At 51.5% G+C, this 20,419-nt stretch overlaps 6 protein-coding genes across 6 annotated transcripts; 3 read left to right on the top strand and 3 right to left on the bottom strand.

Moving 5' to 3' along the window:
• Positions 1 to 684: 684 nt before the first annotated feature.
• Positions 685 to 1,598, top strand: PV10_03640 (uncharacterized protein). Its single transcript, XM_016368114.1, has one exon. The coding sequence runs from the start codon at positions 739 to 741 to the stop codon at positions 1,486 to 1,488; it is 750 nt and encodes a 249-aa protein (XP_016227632.1). The 5' UTR covers positions 685 to 738; the 3' UTR covers positions 1,489 to 1,598.
• A 1,059-nt stretch (positions 1,599 to 2,657) lies between these two features.
• Positions 2,658 to 6,609, bottom strand: PV10_03639 (uncharacterized protein). Its single transcript, XM_016368113.1, has one exon. It carries the CDS (start codon positions 6,297 to 6,299, stop codon positions 2,709 to 2,711), a length of 3,591 nt encoding a protein of 1,196 aa, XP_016227631.1. The 5' UTR covers positions 6,300 to 6,609; the 3' UTR covers positions 2,658 to 2,708.
• Positions 6,610 to 8,171: 1,562 nt separating this feature from the next.
• Positions 8,172 to 9,778, bottom strand: PV10_03638 (uncharacterized protein). The gene has a single exon (XM_016368112.1). It carries the CDS (start codon positions 9,349 to 9,351, stop codon positions 9,040 to 9,042), a length of 312 nt encoding a protein of 103 aa, XP_016227630.1. The 5' UTR covers positions 9,352 to 9,778; the 3' UTR covers positions 8,172 to 9,039.
• Positions 9,779 to 13,965: 4,187 nt separating this feature from the next.
• On the top strand, positions 13,966 to 15,654 carry PV10_03637 (uncharacterized protein). Its single transcript, XM_016368111.1, has one exon. The coding sequence runs from the start codon at positions 14,065 to 14,067 to the stop codon at positions 15,436 to 15,438; it is 1,374 nt and encodes a 457-aa protein (XP_016227629.1). The 5' UTR covers positions 13,966 to 14,064; the 3' UTR covers positions 15,439 to 15,654.
• PV10_03636 (uncharacterized protein) lies at positions 15,634 to 17,516 on the top strand. The gene has a single exon (XM_016368110.1). The coding sequence runs from the start codon at positions 16,082 to 16,084 to the stop codon at positions 17,363 to 17,365; it is 1,284 nt and encodes a 427-aa protein (XP_016227628.1). The 5' UTR covers positions 15,634 to 16,081; the 3' UTR covers positions 17,366 to 17,516.
• Positions 17,438 to 20,281, bottom strand: PV10_03635 (calcium/proton exchanger). The gene has a single exon (XM_016368109.1). The coding sequence runs from the start codon at positions 20,172 to 20,174 to the stop codon at positions 17,772 to 17,774; it is 2,403 nt and encodes an 800-aa protein (XP_016227627.1). The 5' UTR covers positions 20,175 to 20,281; the 3' UTR covers positions 17,438 to 17,771.
• Between the last annotated feature and the right edge of the window lie 138 nt (positions 20,282 to 20,419).

Genomic DNA, 20,419 nt, shown 5'->3' with positions numbered 1-20,419 from the left:
ACGACTAGACAAAGTACCTGTACGGAGTAGGCAGCCTCAATGCAATTCTTGGGGGTGGACCATTGGATAAAATCTCCGGGATCCTTCGTTCGACTATCCAAAAGGAGTTCGATCTAAGTAACATCTCACGATGGACTAGCCCCTCGACCCTGCCCTGGCATCTGAGAACTAAACTCACCTTGTGATACATGTTCGTACACATAACTTCATATCCATGTACACTGCACACTACTACTTCTAGTATGCAGAGCCTCCCGATACGTCCAGAATAGGGTCAGCAGAACGAGGGCTCCAAAGCCATGATCGCCGATCAAGGTATAGTACTAACTTAATCTTCATCCTGAGGTGAGACGGAGGAATTATGCTGCCATGACGAACCCTCGTCAGGGCCAATTTGAGATTGAAGACTGACCATCCACGTCTTCCACGCCTTCCGCCATCGCTTTGAGTAAAAAGAGCAATTCTGGTTAGCCTGGTCGAGCCTTCCCTGTCCATCGGACCAGCCAGCCAGTAAGAACGCGACTTGTCCTTCTTACTTTGAACCTCAACTCCGTCTCAAAGGGTGGCCTCGCCCACGTCAATTGACACTATCTTGGTCAAGAAGGACCGAAGCGATATCTGTTGTCGTCGATGGCAACTATAAAACATGTAGGTGTACCCAGGTGTGGTAGTCTGCCCACGACTCTATCCACCATCCGGGCAGAACTCAAGAGACATTGAAAACTCAGGTCTAATATCATGTCAGGCACATCGCCATTCCCAAATCTGCCCATCTCTCAGGCACTTATACCTACAACGCCTCTGACTTTGCAAGCCTATTCCTATATCAATCAACACACCAGTGAAGCTACACGACACCATGTTCTGCGGAGCGCCAGCTTTGCCATGCTCCTGGCTCGCAAATTTCCACCACTGGCCACGGCAAACCTTGATGTTGAGGCTGTAGCGCTTTCGGCCATCTTGCATGACATGGGATGGGCTACGACCAAATCACTGCTTTCGTCCGACAAACGCTTCGAGGTGGATGGTGCCAACATAGCTCGAACATTTATTCAGTCTTCGGCCCAAGATCCATGGGACAAGCACCGCCTTCAACTCGTTTGGGACGCCATTGCACTCCACACCACTGCCTCAATAGCTCACCACAAAGAGCCAGAAGTTCTAGCTACCCAGCTAGGCATCATGGCCGACTTCTTTGGTCCCAACTTGCCAATTCCGGGGAATCTCATCACAGTGGAAGAGTACAAGGAGATTGTGCATGCATTTCCCAGAAGCAATTTCAAGAATGAGCTTATCCACATCATGTGTGGCCTCTGTCGCGACAAGCCCCAGACCACCTTTGACAACTTTGTGTCCGACTTTGGTGTCATTTATGGCCTCGACGGTCATGGCACTGGCAAGGAAGACTTTCTCAAGTCGGTTCAAGATTCGAACATATCGAAACTACTGGTGGGTGGTCTAGAAGCCTGTGCCGAACATGAATTGTAGTTGTTGCGATGCTTAAACAACAGCCACGTACCTTTCCCACTCCTTCTCCCACCAAGACAGCTGTATGTAGTCGGCCCTGAGGCCATAATCAATCATTCAACGGGTTCAAATCGCTGGTGACAACTTTCCGCGCTTGGAAATAGAAGCATTCCTCCTCCTCCTCCTCCTCCTCCTCCTCCTCCTCCTCCTCCTCCTCCTCTGCCGTTGCGTTCGCAGCTGCGCAAGAGTTCAACATGTCACATGTCCAATCACAATCAGTTGCTTCAATTCTAGCTTAGAGGATGAGGCTTCCGATACATGGCACCACACATCCTTTGCATCACCTCCCATCAACACCCTGAAAGTCGACAAACCTGCCCGTTGTATTCTTGATACCCCGTGCACCCATGACAATAACGTCCTCTTGCCAGCACCAGTCTTTCGTCAGAAACCCGCAGTCATGCTACATCGGACCAGTCGATCTCGAATGCTCTTCCTACCACCCTTCTTCTCATCCATCATGATATGGCTCGCTTTGCCTGAAAATGATCATTCCGTCCAGCCTGGTCAATATTGCCCGTGCCCCTGACTCTGGCCTTCCACATCACCTTTGCCTTTGTCCTCGAGAGATTTGTTACTTGACTTCGAATGACCACATTGCAGTGTAATGGTAGTCAGCCATGCAATGCTTGCATTGCACACCACACAGACTGCGTCAAAGATGACAGGGATGACAGACGACGTAAGCTCGCCAACAACAAGTGAGTTGAAGTAGGTCGCCCTTGACCTGAACCTCAACAGGCTCACCTGGACCCTTTTGGCCTTGATTCCATGTCCATGATCAATTTGCATCATACGCGGCAGTTGAAGCCACCCTCGTGGCCCAAGCAAGAACAACGGCCCGGTTCGCAGGCCACTCTGGTTGAACTCTGGATAGGTACCTCTGCGGCCTCTCGACGTTTTCAAGCACTCGAGAGCATGCTTGCCACTCTCAGAAAAACTGCGTCGAGACGCGGCATAATGCTTCCGGAGGAGTGTCAGCACATCATTCATGCTGTCAACCGGGTCGATCGCATGGACGAACAGTCCGCCGGCTTGGAGACCACCACAAGCCAAGGGCTCGACTGGTTGCTAGACAAATGGGCTGATTTAGACTTGGACCGAGTTGTGTCCAGCGCGTGGACTGTAGATGTGGATGTACAATATGATATAATTACGTGTATGAACAAAGACCAACAATTCTAGGCAGGCTCCGCCGTCCTGAGTGGAACATACGTCCCGCGGTCATTTTCTCCCGAACCCCCAGCCAACCGTACTCCCTTGAATGCTGACACTGCGAAGTCAAAGATACCCAATATCACACCCCTGGCGATCCGCAGCGGCCCGGTCTTCTTCGGTTGACCACGTAGCGGAACAACGATCTTTGCTTTCTCGTACTCCATGTTCTCCACGGTCAACCATTTAGGTCGCGTAGTCCACCGCAGCGCAAGGCTGCTCAGGGTCACTGAGATTGAGCTAAAAATCATGGCGGTCGCGCTCATCAGGGGCGGCATGTGGTAGCCAAAGGGGAGAAAGATGCCCATGGCGAATGGCAACCCAATCACGTTGTAGGCGCAAGCCCACATCAGGTTGAATTTGATGCGGCGGAAGAAGACGCGACAAAGGTGCAGGGCCGTCGGAATATTCAAAAGATCCTCGCTGCGCATAATGACAATATCGGCAGCTTCAACCGCAATGTCTGAACCTGAAACGAGGCCGATCCCAATATCGGCAGTGGCAAGTGCTGGAGAGTCATTGATGCCATCACCGACCATTGCCACAATTTCGCCTTGAGCCTGTAGCTCGGCGACGATGTTCTGTTTGTCGCCGGGGCTGACGCTGGCTCGAATCGAATCCTTCGGAATGCCGACGAGCTCTCCGATGGTCAGTGCCGTATTATACGTGTCGCCGGTTATCAGTGACGTGGAGACACCCATCCGGTGTAGGGCCGCCACAGCAGCGGCGGCAGTTGGCTTGAGTGTATCAGATAGACCTAATGTACCGGCGTATAGACCATTAATTGCAACATAAATTGTGGTGATGCCCGTTTTAGACTTTGTTCGCGTGGTGGGTGAGAGGACCGAGGTTGCGGCCTCTTCAATGTCGTGGGGGATTTCGATATGCTTAGTGTGTAGGAAGGCAGCATTTCCAACATATACTTTGTAGCGACTGGTCTCCTCCCCAGGTATATCGAGGTCAATTAGGGCAGAGACGCCAAGGCCTACAGAAACACCAAAGGTGCCAACCTGACCGGAAAAGGTGTCTCCTGCTTCCATATGCAATACCTCTCTAGCAGCCCCCAGGATGGACCTTGCAATTGGATGCTCCGAGCCAACTTCGGCAAGGCCAATCAGGTTCCACCAGAGCTTGGTGCGTTCTTCAGTGGAAGTCCAATTTGGGTGCAGATGAGTCTCGGCAACCTTGAGTTTGCCGAATGTCAGTGTGCCAGTCTTGTCCAGAACAACATGGGTGATGCGGGTAGCGGTTTCAAGCGCGGCGCCGCCTTTGACGAGAATGCCTTGCTGTGAGGCGGCCCCAGTTCCAACCATAACGGCCGTAGGAGTCGCCAATCCCAAAGCACATGGACATGCAAAGACAATGACGGATATGCACAGCTTGAGACAAACCATGAATTTCCCGCCGTTCTCGGCATCTGTAAAAATCTTGGGCGGGTTAGGGAGCGTGTGACTCAAGACAAACCAGGCAACGAATGTGGTCAGCCCGAGGATGATGATGACGGGTACGAAATATCCCGCCACAAGATCCGCCATGCGCTGTATAGGCGCACGGCTGGTTTGCGCCTCTTGAACTAGATTGACAATTTGACTCAACTGAGTGTCTTTGCCAGCGCGAGAAACCTTGAAGTCGATTTTCCCAGCACCATTGACCGTTCCAGCAATGAGAAGACTGTTTTTCTTTTTTAAGATGGGCATTGGTTCGCCAGTCACCATACTCTCATCGACAAAACTTTCGCCGCGGACGACTGTGCCATCTGCTGGAATTTTGTCGCCTGGTCTGAGAATAACAATATCCCCAACTTCGAGCAGTTCGGTAGGAATAACCTTCTCGACTGCTGAAGGTCCTGATGGTGCAGGAGGTTCATCCTTGAATGAGGCGTTGGTCGGGGTTTTCTCGAGTATGGGTGATACAGGAGTGGTCCAGGCGTCCGCGAGCTTCTCCGCATACAATGGATCGTCATAGATTGTGGCCATGCTCGGAGCCAGTGACATAAGAGCGGAGAGTGCTTTGGACGTCTGTCCTTTGGCGCGATTCTCTAGCCATCTTCCGAGGGTGATGAAGGTGATGAGCATAGTGCTTGTGTCAAAGATGGTGCTGGGTTTGCCGTGAGGCGGGATGAGAATTGCCACGACCATGGCAAAGACGCTGAAAAAGAAAGCCGTCGAGGTCCCGAGGACGACTAGAACGTCCATTGTTGGAGACTTGTGTTTCAAGCTTTTATATGCTGAGATGTAGAATCGCTTTCCGATACCAAACTGCACGGGAATGGTTAGTGCACAACAAATGACATCGCCTAGGAATAGGCCTGCGATGATTTCAAAGCCGCCAAAATTTAACGAGGGCAGGAACATGGGTATGATCATGCTGATGAGCAAGACAGGGATGGCAAATGCTAGCGATGTGATAAACGCGTTCTTCCACTCCTGGATTTCTTTTGTCTTTGCCAGGGACTCAATCTGAGCGTTGTTGTCATCGGATTCGGCCACAAGAGCGTTGAAGCCCGCAGCTTCAACGATGCCAACAATGGCTCTCAACCCAATAATTGTGGGGTCGTGGTTTATGGTAGCTCGAGATGTGGACAGTGAAATGAGGGCACTTGTGATACCTAATTTTGACCTCAACTCGGTCTCAAGGTCAGTGGCAGCTTTTGCATCCTGCAGACCATAGATTTTCAATTGCGTTGAAGAGTTGGAGAAGCCCGAGGCCAGTGTTTCTGGGTTGGATGATATGATTTTGGCATCGAACCCCGAATCTTCAATGATTTCAACGATCTTCTCCGGTGTCAAGACCTGAGGATCATGGGAGATGATGGCTCGCTCAGCTAGTAGACTGATATTGAAGCGGACCAAGCCAGGGACGTCATGAAAGCCCTTTTCAACGGACGAAGTACATGCACCACAGGTCATTCCTTCAATTGCCAGAGTGGTGGCCCAGGTTGGGTTTGCAGACATCTGTCCGACAGCAAGTGTGAGAGTGGGCTTTGTGGACTCTTGGACTTTGGAGTCCAAAATGGTGGCATCGAAGCCTCGATCTTCGATGATTTCAGCCAGGGCATCAGATGTGATGATATCGGCCTCGTGCTGAATTATCGCACGGCCCGCCAGCAGTGAGATATTGAAATCTTTGAGACCCTTGACATCTTTGAAGCCGGCTTCGATCGCAGAGGTGCAAGCACCGCAAGTCATTCCATCGATTTTAATGGTCGTGGTGGTGATCTTTGGTGAAGAGGCTGACGACGATGGACCGGCTGCACTGGGGGAAGAAGGAGCATGCTGAGGAAGATCTGTGGTGAGGACTTCTGCGTCGAAACCGCGGTCTTCAATCAATTCGGCGGCTTGATCGGCAGACAATACTGAGGGATCGTGATGGACGACGGCCCTCCCCATCATTAGGCTGACGGTGACTGCTCCTGCACCAGGGACACCTTTGAAGGCGGATTCCACGGCGGATGTGCATGCGCCACATGTCATTCCGCCTACTTTTAACGTGGTTGTTGCCATGTGAAGAGATTGAGGTGCATGACTGGGAACGGGATCGCCGTCTATCAGCGACATGCTTGCTGTAATCTGGGTGGGTTTGCGGTCGGGTGGGAATTCAGGCGCCGACGATTATAAATGCATAGTGCGAGGAGGAAGCGTGTTGGGGCGGACAAGGTGGAAGGGAAATTTGACCAGTGCAGGTGATGAGCACAGGAGAGAGAGTGTCAGTTTTGACGAACGAGACGAAAAGAGTGTGAAGACTGCGCGACAATAATAGATGTCGACCGGCTGCTGCAGTGCAGAGGACCTCCTGAATGAGGGACTGTGTATAGAGAAGAAATAAGCTGAAACGAGCAAGGAAAGAGTTTTGTTTGGTGTTGGACACGACGTGGTGGATGGAGAGTTCCAGGTTGGGTCATCACCGCCGTCATGTATTGTAAGCAGTGGGTGCCCCCTGGAAGACGACTGGATTACAGGCCGATTGGGAAGTCAGCTGATGGAAGTTTAGGGGGGAATTGGATGAGACCTTGTGGCTAATTTAGGCATGGCCCCAGGCACCATTATCGAGGAATAATAATGACATCTAGGTTATTTAAGGACCCTACACGCTTGATTAAGTGTCGAGTGCCCAATCCAAATGTAGCCCCAGTGCTATAGGTAGGTACCTACCTTACGCATACAAATATCCTCATCGCCCGCCGCTCTAAAGTCGTGGGCCAGAGGTCCAGCGAGATGACAATTGAGTACAGAGAAAGTGAATGAGGTGTACACATGCTCAACTACTTTTCTTACCTAATTCCTGCACAAATTTACTATACATACCTGTGAATGTCTTGCTGCAGGGAAGCATCTTCTTCCACACCCCAATGCAAAGTTCTCCAGGCACCTACGCACGCCTGGGCGTTACTGGGTTCTTATAGGCTTCGAGGTGGGCTATCTGGCCTGTAGCATCAACATCTCGAGGAGCACGACCTCTCTACGAGCATCGATGTGTCTAGCGACAACGACAACGCAAGATGAAAGAAGTCCAGAGCCCGTTCTTAGCGATCAGACCACTTCTGGAGATTGGTGTCAATGCTCCAGGCACAGAGACAGACGTGCCCTGGCATGATCTGGCACTGCCCCGCCTTAGCTACCCCAGAGGAAGTCTCGCCTGTCTTTTACAGTACTCCGTCATGTACATACGGAGTACATACTCCTTACACATGGTATAAGGTTGACGCAGTCCATTTGGAAGACGAACAACGGTTAGTCTGTCGAATTAGATGAATACCTAGGTAGGCAACATACCTACCTGGCCTCAAACTTGTGTACGAGTCTAAGTAGGTACGAGCATGTATTTAATGCATTGAAATCTCCTTTAGGTTGGCACGTACGGAGTAAGGTCCACTACTGAGATGGTAAGAAAGAATCTATTTTTATCAAAGCCAAGTCATGTGATACCACACCATGACAGTAACATGATCACGTGGGTAACGCCAAGCCGTCTCACGTGCGGGAACTGACTCGAATGACTACGGAGTATGGAGGACGCAAGAGTCTGTGAAGTGGCATCTCTTTCTCAGAAATGCTCAACTATCGTGTCATGCATGTCTCCATCCACTCATCTTCATATGACCATAGAACTCCCGAGGCAGTGTGAGGCTGCAAGAACCATTTCTTCTCACCTGATTGCCTCACATATTTCCGGCTTTCGTGTTCCGTGTTCCTCGGTCGAGATCATCTCCATCACAATAATGATGAAATGTTCTTATATCCGTTTTCGCGAACAAGATCTATTGCTAGACCCAGAAAGGTAGACCGCCCGCAACATCCGAACTGCCTACAAGAACTTTGGATGGCAATTCGTCTTAGAAACCCACCCCTGGGCACGGTTTGAATAGCTAGATCAGGAGGTGGAGTCCAGACACGAGAACGTGGGGAGCCAATGATCAGCTTGTCGGGCCGAGTCGCTCATCTTCCCCAGGTATGGTACAGATGCACCAGACAGAGAGATTTGACACCCAGTTCTCGTGGTTCTGGCGTTGTGACTTGTCTTGTGGCTTCAAGCTTCTCCCAATACGAAGGCTACCGTAGACACCTGAAGCCTACTAAAGCATGCCTCATCTTGACACTTGATGCCTAGCTGTGCCGCCGTTAAGATCTCGAGAATCCCCACGGCACCGCCTCCCAGCCCAAGAATTAAGGGTGTCACTTGTACAACCTGGGGGACTTTTGATGTTGGAGGCTGGGAGAAGAGGCTCGCATGAATAATACATGAATCAAGATTCACTGCCACTATGGAGTAGGACTGGTCACAGAATATTCATACAGGAAAATGAACTAAAATCAAGTAGATGTGATTCATTTGACCTTGTCGATCCCCTCTATCATGCCCCGGGTTTGGAGTCTTTGTTCTCTAGCTGCATATTGGCGAGAACCTAACGTCCTGGTCTTCCGAGCAATAGAGGCCCCACCTAGCTTCTACATACCACGCTCCACGCATGGCAGTACTCATCATGCCCTTACGATGGGGACAGCCGGGGATCGAAAGCGCTTTCCAAGCTGGAACACAATCTGGCATCACCAGAAACGCCAGATAAGATAATGCCGTCAGTCAAGGAGGCGATAGTCCTGTAGTAGGGTGCTTATCAGATCGAAAGTAACAGGGGCATCCAGTCTCCAGAATGGATCTATCAGCCAACATATTTGACATACTTATTAAAAGAAATTCGTTGCGTAAAGGGTAGTTGATTATAAGACATATGGTTTCAGACCATGAAATTCTGCGTGACCCAGATGCAAAACAGATAGACATAATGCGGCGCGGTAGATCTTAGTTGCCTAGCCGGAGAAAGGTTTGGAGGCCGACTCTTTGGACGGGGACGATTTGCTCGGTAGCCACATCGGTGACGGTGACTTGGACGTCAACTGATTCGGTTGGTGATGCCACCACCTCCGCCTCGGCGGGCAGCGACGGCTCCTCAGCAGTGTTGGAGTCTGTGGTGGCGCTGGAAGACGAACGTCGGGTTTTCTGCAAGACTGGCACGATGATATCTTCGCTGGGGTTGCTGGTGAAGGGAGAGATCACTGCAACCCGATGGGCAGCGGGAATGAGGGTCAGGAAATTGTTGGCTGGGGACGACATATTGCACGGTGAGTTGGGGCAGTGACGGTGTTGTAGTGTAAGTGGAAGGTGTTGAAGTCTGGAATTGGACCTGGACGTGGACCTGAAAAAGAGTTGACGGGTGCAGGACAAAGACTCTTCGGCTTTGTTCTATTTGTACCGGAGAATCGGGGTCTGAGTAATGGCTTTAGTGACGCAAGGGCCAGGTGATTATAGATGGATCTCTGCTCGGACAAATGGGCGTCACGCGGACGCGGTTTAGGTGTCGACTGTGTTTTTTTGTTCAGCTGATGATGTGATAGTGTTCAAGGGGCAAATTGCTGCTAGAGTAAGCAATGGAAATGAACTGAAAATGAGAACAGCGCTGAGCGAGGATCCAGACACTGTCAGCGATCCAAACAAGGAGGGGTCAAGCGGAATATCTTATAGACTTGGGGCCTTGACCTCTGACCTCCGAAGTGTACGAGCAGAACCAACACGAGTCAATGCATTCTGATCGCCAATCTGAAGTAGTGCCCTGGTCACAGTTAGCTTGACAAGGGGGCACAAATCACAGGCCGAGTTGCGGCGGAAGAAGTCGGTAACATGACACTGGGTGGTTGCCTCAAAACCTGGCAATCCTCCTCAGAGGTCTTTGAACTCCTGAATATCGTGTAAGCAAGGTGGGTGGCGGATTCGACTCGAATGCGGGACCTGGCCCGCGGCTAACCTCGGATGGTGGTATGACGATATGGCAACACGCGCTCGGACAGTCCAATTGCGTGATGCCATCATTGCCATAAGGTGATAATTTTGCACCATGGTTCACGAGCCATGTTTTCTGTTGGTCAGTTGTCGAACATGGCCACCCATAGGCGAAAGAGTCTGCAAAGAAGGACCATCGGTCTAGACAGACTCAACAATGGCCAGGGTGCAACCGGCACAGAGAGATCTGGGAGGATGGAACTCGGGATTTCTCAACCGAGGAGCCATCATCATCAGGAAGAATGACGATGACGATGCGTTCTCATCAGAGAAACAAGGGCAAACATGTCGTCGTATCGTGCAAATATCACTGGGCTCATTTCATGCTATTGTCCCTCCCAATGACCTTGGTATTGGTTTGGCAACGAGGGGCTGAGATGCCCCACGATTTGGTCCGAGGTGGACTCTGGAAAAGCATTGAAAGTCAACCCTGTGGACGAAATCTAGACAAGTGGTCGAACTTGCGTGTTCTTTGGTTAGTCCATTGTACCAGTCCGAGATGTCTTCTTCCTTCGGTCCGAAATCAATGGTGATGCCGAGGGGACACTTTGATTGACAGAGGACAGAGGCATGCCCAGTGATTATGCTTATTATTGTCATTTGCCAGACCCAGTAATAACCATGGATTTTGGGCTTCTTAACCTCTGGTGGGTGCCTGGATGTACGGGGCGAATGAGCACCTATGGCCGAGGGGCCGCGTGCCCCTCGGCCCCCAGGTCTCGGCGTAAGTAGTGCCTGGAAGCTGCGGTGCATTTCTCATCATTGGCGGGACGACTTTGTCTCCGCATGCTCTCATACGGGCACCAGTGCCCACAAAAAGAGACAAAAGTGAAATAACGAAGAGTCAATAGATGTACATGAATGGAATCAGTTGAATGAGCAGAGGATGGTAGGAAGACGGACAAGTGGTGGCGAGCATGAAGGAGGGAGGAAGAGATGATATTGTCTGCAGAGAGTTACTTGGCTCTTTGTGCGGTCTTGGCAAGAGTGAAAGTCACCTGTGACGCATGAAATCTGTGAGGGCAACTTCGTAGATGTTGGGGGGGGGGGGGGACACAGGGCGGCAGGCAGGCGGGTCGAGCATCACAAAGCCACTCTTTCCTCTCATGTCTTTCCTAATGTTGTGACTCTCCTCGGGCATGACGCAAGAGTCTGGATGCTTGTATGAACACTTATCTAGGTACCTAGGCAGTAAGTTGGCCCCTCGGCCACCTAGCAATGCCTGCAAGGGATCCTCGAGTATGTGCTGGGTGTTATCAAAGCTTCCTCAACATGGGTCTTCAACTTTCTCCCTCACCCATGTCATGAATTTCATTAATTATGCAGGTCAACATGACTACGAAGCTGCAGAATGACTCGACTTCTCCCGTTGCCAACATTGCACTCGTGGTCAAGAAAGTGGCCGTCTTTGTCCAGCCCAGCCAGGCCCATGTTACCCCTCCCTCAATAATGATGAATGCATCCAGCCTCCGGCACAATCCGCACTGAATTGCCACCTCTCAATCAAGTTCAAATAAGCATTCGCATGCATCGGGGAATGCCTATTCCCGCGTGCCACCTAGATTATTGGCCCCTTCGGACCGCTGCCAGCATGAATTGTTGTTGATATGCAGGCGACCGAGTTCATCAAGTGTCAGGCCACTGTAGTACGCCAGTTCGATACGCCTGCCTGCGCCTGCGCACGAAATTCAATATGACGTTTCGGAGGACAGAGCAAAGGTAAGGCGGATGGATACAAGGACTACAAACACCCCTGTCCAAGCATTTTTTCCTAATTCAGACAAACAAATCACTTCCGCACCGATTGCCGTTGACCGTTGACTATCGCCTGTCGACTGCTGCTCGTTGAAAGGCCAGCCTGTTAAGCACTCACCACTCACTACCTCACCCAGTATGTTTGTCTATAGAACATCCACAGAGCCAACAAATGTGGTTGGCCTGATCTAAACGTCATCTGCCCGGTATCGAATGTCGAAATTGACCTGAACTACTTTCTACGTCTGCGGCTGTAGCCGCGGCCGCTGTGACGGCCGAAGCGAGGTACTTGTGGTCCAGTCAAATTTAGAAGATCGATTTAGTGATCGAGTCACTGTCACAGCGTTAGTCTGTGGAATGAACAGCTCTTTGATGATAGACACTACAGTTGCCATCTTCCTTGTGCAGCTTACCGCTCCCAGTCTGCGTGCTTATACTCCATCTGTGATTGTCGTTTGCCAATGTCTCAACATGACCTACTTGACAAACAGGGATCGCCGCACATGTGAAATGCTCAGCGGAAAAACAGCCAGCTTGTCAGTGGAACACCCAAGTAATTGCCAGCGAAAAGTCCTCCACAGCACCAAAGTCTGTACCAACAACCATCGATTCGAGTTCCCTCCAGCTCCCCGTGGTCGAGTACCCATGTGTCTCAGTCTCAAATGCTAGCATCAGAACTTCAAGAAAATGGCACGTGACTCGAGATTGATGCGTAGTGTCCTTTCGACCCGTTGCGCTCCCACAGTTGCACTTGCACTGCCTCAGCAGAGCCCCGACCCGCGATATGTCTGCCGAGTGCAGTCTAACCTCGTACCAGGCAAGTCGGGCTATATGAGATACCTTACAAGACAAGCCTAAGTTGTTGTGCTAACACGGGGTGTGGGCCATGTGTTTGGGTTTCACTGACGGCTAGAGGTAGGTACCTTGGTGCTAGCTCATATCCTATTGTGACATCGCTTCTAGCATACAATAACCGACAACGACCAAGAGATGGCGGGTGCAGATATGAATAGGAATGGTTGCGCCATTGCCCAGCTTGCAGCAACGTTACCCATCAAGTCATCCAGGGAAGGACGTAGAAAGCGATGATATGACGGCTCCTTGAGCCCGATGATTTGCTCGATTGGCCACCTCAGAGTTGCCGATTCCCTCAGTTCTATCTATATAAGGAGACCCGACTCCGTTGGAGTCCTGACTGCCTCGGACTATCCTCTATTTCACCTTGGTCAATTACACATACGGAAACATATTTACTGTGTCAACAAGTCTTTGGCACTCCGTTTGCCCAGCTATTTCCAACCATGCGAAATATCACTATCACTATCACGTATATCGATTGTAGAAATCCGGGCGGGAAACATCAACAGACAATCAATGCAGAGACCACGAGTGGTCAAGCGACGAATGGGACCAGGGATGAACGAGGACCATGTCCTGTGTGCGCTAAACAGCAGAGGCCAGCGAAATAAGACCAGGCAAGTTTTCTTTATACACGGAAAGCGATCTCCATTTAACAACCCAGCCAGATATGGAACCATTCAGAGCAAAATTTGGGTGGGGAAGTGACTGTTTTTCGTGCGGCTGTTGTGTCAATCCTTCCAAATCAAACAAGCGGCGGATGACTGAGAAATTTGTTCTTTGCGATGTTACTATCAGTTGGATCGTTTTGTTGGGAGCGATTGACTTGGACTTGTGTAAGAGCAGGACATTCGTGAGTTATGCAGGTACCTAGCTACCAGGTCACACCTCCTAGGCCAACTGCATACGGCTTCAGAGGACTCTCACGAGGGCTCCGGGTGATCACTTTGCACAGCAGAACTACTTCCCAAATCAATTCGTACAATCTTTCATCATCGATCCTGCAAATGCTCTCTCATGAGTGGCGTGGTCGTGATCAGAAGCTTTCTGGTGGATCCCAGGCCCCTGTGTGTAGTATATTTTGTTTGTACTCCATATGCAAATGCAAATGCATACGAGAGGAAGGTGCAAGTAGATCCTCATACATTTGCAGATGCATGGGTCGCTCTTGCCACGCTAAACTAGTGCCGCCGTGCCAAGCCAGCCGTGCCTTCCGTTCTGCACCTACCCTCGCGTGCACCCTCTCTGTCGCTCCTTCCCTAACCGACGTTATTGGCAAGACAACTCTGAAATGGTACTTTCGCCAAGAGAAGGAGCGATCCCATCCTCCTGTTGCACAACTTCTACCAACTCGAATCTGGATGAGGATGAGCAGTCATGTCCGTAGATATTGGATGGAACAATATCACATCCGGTTCTGATGGTGAAGCTCTAGCAGAAAAGATTCGTGAATTCGTGCATGACAAGTTTCAACAGGTCACCCTGCCACGATTCATCAACTCGGTCCACGTCCACTCCTTTGAATTTGGTGCCGCCTGTCCCGACATTGAGATCAAGGACATATGTGACCCACTGCCAGATTTCTACGAGGACGAGGACGAAGATGAAGACGAGATCGAGCGTGTGGATGCGGATGGCCGAGATTCATCCAGCAGCCAGGCCGACGACAAAGTGCCCGTCTTGGATGCTGCTACGCGACCCTCAATATCACAGTCGGCTCCAATCGATCAACTTCCAGACTCCAAGTCGACTGCTGGGCTTCATGCACTGCATCATGCCCGGGGCAACCAATTCTTGCCAGACGCTGACATTTCACCACTGCGAGCCAACCTCTTCCCGCGCGAGTCCTTGGGCGTAAGCGCCGACCCTTCTGCCCCTTTCCCTCGAAGCACCACCCCTGGAATCCCTGGGGGCACATCCAACCTCAACTACTTCCACTTTCCAGGCACTGGTCTATCAGGCTCGCATACTCCTCTGGCGGCGGTGGCAAGTGGTACTCCGTTTACTCCTCGAACATGGTTGCATGACAACCCTAGCAATATTTTGCATACTCATCCGGCCGCCGATCATGCAACGACTCGGTCCAGGCCTGTGGATGCCGTGTCTGCTGCTCATCGTGATCCTTCGACGCGGCCCTCTACGGCAAACAGCTTGTCCTCCCCACGCGGCTCTGAGTCGGGCCTATCTTCTCCCAAATTGGCATATACCACCGTCCCCGTGGACAGTGCGCTGGGCGACGATGCACCACTAGACCATCAAGCCTCCCTTGCCAAAGCCATCCTCCACACCAGGCATCCATCCGACCTACAGGTCGTCGCACGAGTCAAGTACTCTGGCAATGTGCGCATGACTCTGACTGCCGAAATCTTACTTGACTACCCTATGCCCAGTTTCGTTGGCATCCCACTCAAGCTAGCCATTACCGGCATGAGCTTCGATGGTGTCTCCATTACCGCATGGATCAAAAGGAAACTCCACTTCTGCTTCCTAGACCCCGAGGACGCTGCAGCTCTCACTGGCGACCATCCACCTACAGATGTGCCAAAGGAAAAGGCCCCCAAGGATTTGACCAGGGCCAACCGCGCTGGCCTGCTACAAGAAATCCATGTCGAGAGCGAGATTGGCCGACAGGAAGATGGCAAGCAGGTTCTGAAGAACGTAGGCAAGGTCGAGAAATTCGTCCTGGAGCAGGTTCGAAAAATCTTCGAAGAGGAATTTGTCTACCCCAGCTATTGGACCTTTCTGGTATGATGATGATCATCCACCTCCACCTTGCTTTTCCGCTTCCCATCGTTCGTGAGCCGATCCTCGCCACACAAAGCGCCGTGCCTCGGTATCCAGTGTCTACCTGCATTGTGATTCCAATACACCTTCCACATCTGAGGCGGCACTTACGAATCGTGCCATTGCAGACCACTTGCCTCGAGTAAAAGCCTCTTCGCTTGGACGTACAGATGGAAAGGTCAGGTATTGCGAGACCTGCAGTATGCAGCCCCGTCGAAACTAGCTACTTTCTCAATCTAGGCCGCCGTGGCCGCCCGCATGCGTCTGATATCACGTGTGTGGTGTCATACGTGATTCGCTATACTGTACACCACTACGTCTAGGGCCGCCACGTCTTGACACCTCCAACTTCAAGGCCCTCACAATACTAGCCGCTCGATGGCCCAGCATTTACGTGGAATGTGTACATGTCTTCTTACATGGCGGATGCTGCTGCTGTCCAGACCGCAGGTGCAAGAATTTCTATGATCTCGTACGTTAGCGCAGCTGGTCGATGATGACGTTGCCTCCTTGGCAACTCCAACTTCACCCTCATGCTGGCAGCTTCATTCAACACAATTCGATCCCGGCGGTGTCATCGAGGCAGCAAAGAAATTCAAGTTTTTAAAGAATGAAACGTCTCAATGGCCTCTTTCAGCGAGGGACGAAAATAGGCCCCACCCATCGTTCTCCACCTCAGTCACATTCTCCATCACCTTCCACCCCAGCAACTCATCAATCCCCGGTCTCGCCACCGTCTGCAGCTCGATCACGCATAACAACGATCCCCGGCGGACCGGAGTTGAACATAGCCCTGCAGAACCAGACTCAATGCGACGTGGTCTATGCCTACATCACGGGCCGAGCCCTCGACAGCAACAATGCACTATATCTGCTCCTCGCGGATGGTCACACACCATTCTTACCCCAATCACCAGCCTCAATTGGCACGCAGATATCGGAGAACATAGCCATCGCCTTGGGGCCTCCGGGTGAAACTGTGATGGTGACGATCCCTCGCCTCGCAGGTGGCCGCATCTACTTCTCAATCGGCAGCCCACTGTCATTTTACCTCAACCCTGGCCCAGCGCTCGTTGAACCGTCCGTGACAAATCCGTCGGATGCGAACTTCAACACCGACTGGGGTTTTGCCGAGTTCACCTTCAACCGTGACCAACTATATGCCAATATCAGCTACGTTGACTTTGTGGGACCGCCGATTGCCTTGCAGCTCGAGACCTGGGGTGGACAGACACACCGAGTCTTGGGCATGCCGGCATCGGGTCTTGAAAGGGTCTGCGATGAGCTTCGCGCCCAGAATGCTCTCGATGGCAAGGGTTGGGATCAATTGATTGTTCAGATGGGTGATGGGAAATGTCGTGTACTGTCACCAAACCAAGGCATGGTGCTCAATCCGGCCCTCCTCGCGGGCTATTTTGACCATTATGTGGATCAAGCATGGTCCAAGTTCTCGTCAAAGTCGATGTTGATTGACACCCAAGCGGGGTTTGGTATCGTAGGTGGGCAGATCTCTTCCTCATCGAACACAATTTGTTTCGGTCGGTCAACGTTCCAGAGACCGAGCACCAGGGACATCTTCTCCTGCTCTACTGGACCCTTCCAGACCGGTGCAGATGCGGAGAAGAATTGCATTATCCCCAGACTCGCAGCGGCGTTCAACCGTTCGACACTTTTGGCCACGGATTCGTTCCCAGCCGACCGAGGGCTGTACTATGGACATTCGATTACAAACCATTATTCACGGATAGTGCATGAGGCCAATGTTGACGGAAAGGGGTATGCATTTCCCTATGATGATGTCCAGCCAAGTGGCGGCCCCGATCAAAGTGGTGAGGTGCATGCAGGCGACCCTAGATTGTTCACTGTGATTGTTGGGGGAAGGCAACTAGATTGATGAGGCGATGACTTCTTGCTGCACGTTGAATTTCACGCACCAACGGCAAACGTAATCAGGAAGAAGGCGCAATTAGAAAGATGACACTTGCATTTTGACCTAGAGAATGTAGCTAATTCGGCGACTTGGAAAGATCAGATGCTCGATAGTGAAACATTATTTTCTCATGTCGAGACTTGTGACAGTCCTGCTTCAGCCGCATGAAGCACGAGTTTCGTAATCGTGGGACCAAGTGATACATTGTTGAGAAAAGAAGGTCCATTGGCCAACGCTGAGCTGGTACATGCATGTGGTGCATGCAAAACCACGGCCTGAGAGGAAAGAAAAAGAAAGAAGAGAGCGTACGTGAGACAGGCCTGCAACCTGGACGCCAACTACGTAGTCATGCAAGAAAAAAGACCGATCATCAGCAGCTCGCAAGCGACGCATCCACAGGCCCACTGGCGTCGCTGAGGTCGCATTTGGGATAGTAAAACGCAGCGACAGCGATAATGACGTATGCTGCAATCAACAAGGCGCCTTCAAGGTAGTTACTGCGCCCGTCTATCATCAAGAAGCTGACGATGAAGGCGCTGGCAAAGAGGCTGACAGTCTCAAACAGACTGAAGTACAGGCTCATCTCGGTTTTTAAGATCCAACCAAGGATGACCATAAAGGGCGTGACAAACAAGGCGATTTGGATGCTACTGCCCAAGGCAATGTTGATGGCGAGATCCATCTTGTTCTTGGCGGCCACGGTGACGGCCGTCACATGTTCTGCGGCGTTGCCCACGACAGGAAGGATAATGAGACCAATGAAGGCCTGCGACACATCGGTACTGGCCACCAGATGATCGATACTGCCGACAAGAAACTCGGCACATAATGCCACCATGGCCGTCGAAGCCAAGAGCATGACAATGGCCGAGGTACGAGACAGGTTTGGCTGCTCGACCACGCCTTGGGCCTCGACCTCTGCCTCCGGGTCCATTACTGGGGTCAAGGGGCGTGAAGGAGGTGGGATGTTGAAGATTCGAGTGCTAGAGCTGGTTCTGTGGAGGATATCAGGCATGGATGAAGTCCGGCGCACTGGCCTTGGGCTAGAAGGGGCCCGAGAAGGTGGCCTGATGGGGATGGCAAGAGGACGTGCCATTGCTTGGTGATGTGGAAAGTTTGTTGAGTTGAATGCCGGACGCACTGCCTCAGATAAGTTGCGAATATTAAAGGGGTGCTTGGTCGAGTCATCATTTGCGGCTTCGAGATCAGGGGCGAAGATGACATGAGGGACCTGGAGATGCGTGGGATTAAGGAAGGTATCAGTATCAGTCCCTGGCCGTGATTCCACAACCGGAGCATCTTCCACTACACCTGCCGGTTTATTGTCTTTGTCCTTTTCCTTTTTGGCTCGATTGAATTTTCTGTGTTTCTTACGCGATTTCTTGGATTTTGTAGATACGTGGTCCGACTGAGGTTGGCTCTCAAAATCTCGGGAATAAACAGTGTTCGCTCGCGAGTGACGACGGCCAAGTTGACGTTGAACGTCAACGTCAGCCTCGTCGCCACTGAGGACGGTATCAGGTGCGGAGGGACCAGAAGTGGCATTTTGAGGGAGCAGTCCGCCAGAGACGGTCAAATTGGATGAGCTTGTTGTGATGGCGGGGATAGAGATATTGTCCTTTGTGCTAGAAGTCGACTTGCGGCGCTTTCTTCGGAGAGCACGTCTGAAGCGTTTGGCGGTGGTTTGTGAGCCGGAGCTTGAGTCGGTATCGGAAGAACTAGAGCTGGAGGTATCGCTGGAAGTGCTTGAAGCGTTGAGAATGTCGGCGAGGACGCCAGGGTGGGATTCTTCGTCAATGAGGTGTTGCGGAGTACTCTGATACATAAAGGCGTGTGACTTGAGCTGGAAGAGAAGATATAGAAGGTATACCAGGAGCAGGACTACACTTGTCCCCCTCGAGACCTTGAGGACACTGTCATCGGCAGCGTTCATGTTTGAGAAGGACGCATGAAAGGCGGTGGGGAGGAGGAGGCTGATAACACTGAGACACAAGAGACAAGCACTCATCTGGGAAACGGTGGAATTGTATAACTGCTCTCGAAAGCGGAGGCCTCCGACGACAAAACACATGCCGAGGATGAGGAGCAGGTTGGACAAGATGGAACCCAGAGCGGCGGCCTGAACGACACGGACTTCGCCAGCATTGAGAGCGATAATGAAGATGATGAGCTCGACGGCGTTGCCAAAGGTGACATTCATCAGAGCGCCGATAGTATCGCCGAGTCTGATGGCGACACTTTCAGTGGCATATGAAAGCAAAGAGGCGAGGGGGATGATGGCGACTGCGTTCAAGGCAAAGATGACGTTTGGACTGACCAAGTCATGATGGCCCCAGTCGACCAAAGCGCCGAGGATAATGGCAACTGGTACAAAGACAAGCAGCCAGTTGATCCAACTGGAGAAGATGATCCGCTTGACATCGCGAGTGAATCGACGAAGTAAGGATTGTTTGCTGACCTCAATGTCGGTAGTCTCTAAGGCGGAAGGTTCCGTTCCATCTCTTTTCTGGTCCACAGGAGGTGGAGGATGTTGCCCTTTATCCTTTGGGATGGCATGAGATCCTTGATCTGCACTACCAGCTGCTGAGGGATCGTTGCATACATGGTCAGTGGGTGTGGATTGGTGATCAGAGGTCGAGGCGGTGATTGGTAAGATTGATTTTTCGTGCGAGGCCGGTTTCCGGCGGAAGGAAAAGGATAGGAGAGTGCTGATCTTAGCCCATGAGTAGAGACGAGTTTTCAACAGCGGAGGTTCGTCAGCTGAGTCGACCATCGGCGGAGGGACAGAACTGAGAAGGAATGGTGGATATGAAGATGCAGAGGATGGCTGGCGAAGTAGATGGATGTAAAGAGTAGGTCGTGTGGGAGAAGGCTTGGTTGGATTTAGATGGGGATAAGGTAAGGGAGGAAAGTGTGAGGAGGAGGTGGTGGTGGTGGTTTACCTAGGCACCTACCTCAGGACCTACGGTAATGCGTGATTGTTCTGGAGGGACCCGTGGGATATGTGTTGGTGGTCAC

This window comes from Exophiala mesophila, assembly GCF_000836275.1.
Source record: "Exophiala mesophila strain CBS 40295 unplaced genomic scaffold supercont1.2, whole genome shotgun sequence".
NCBI classification, from domain to species: domain Eukaryota; kingdom Fungi; phylum Ascomycota; class Eurotiomycetes; order Chaetothyriales; family Herpotrichiellaceae; genus Exophiala; species Exophiala mesophila.
The sequence above is the reverse complement of the archived record's forward strand: the minus strand, read 5'-3'. Positions and strand labels throughout refer to the sequence as shown.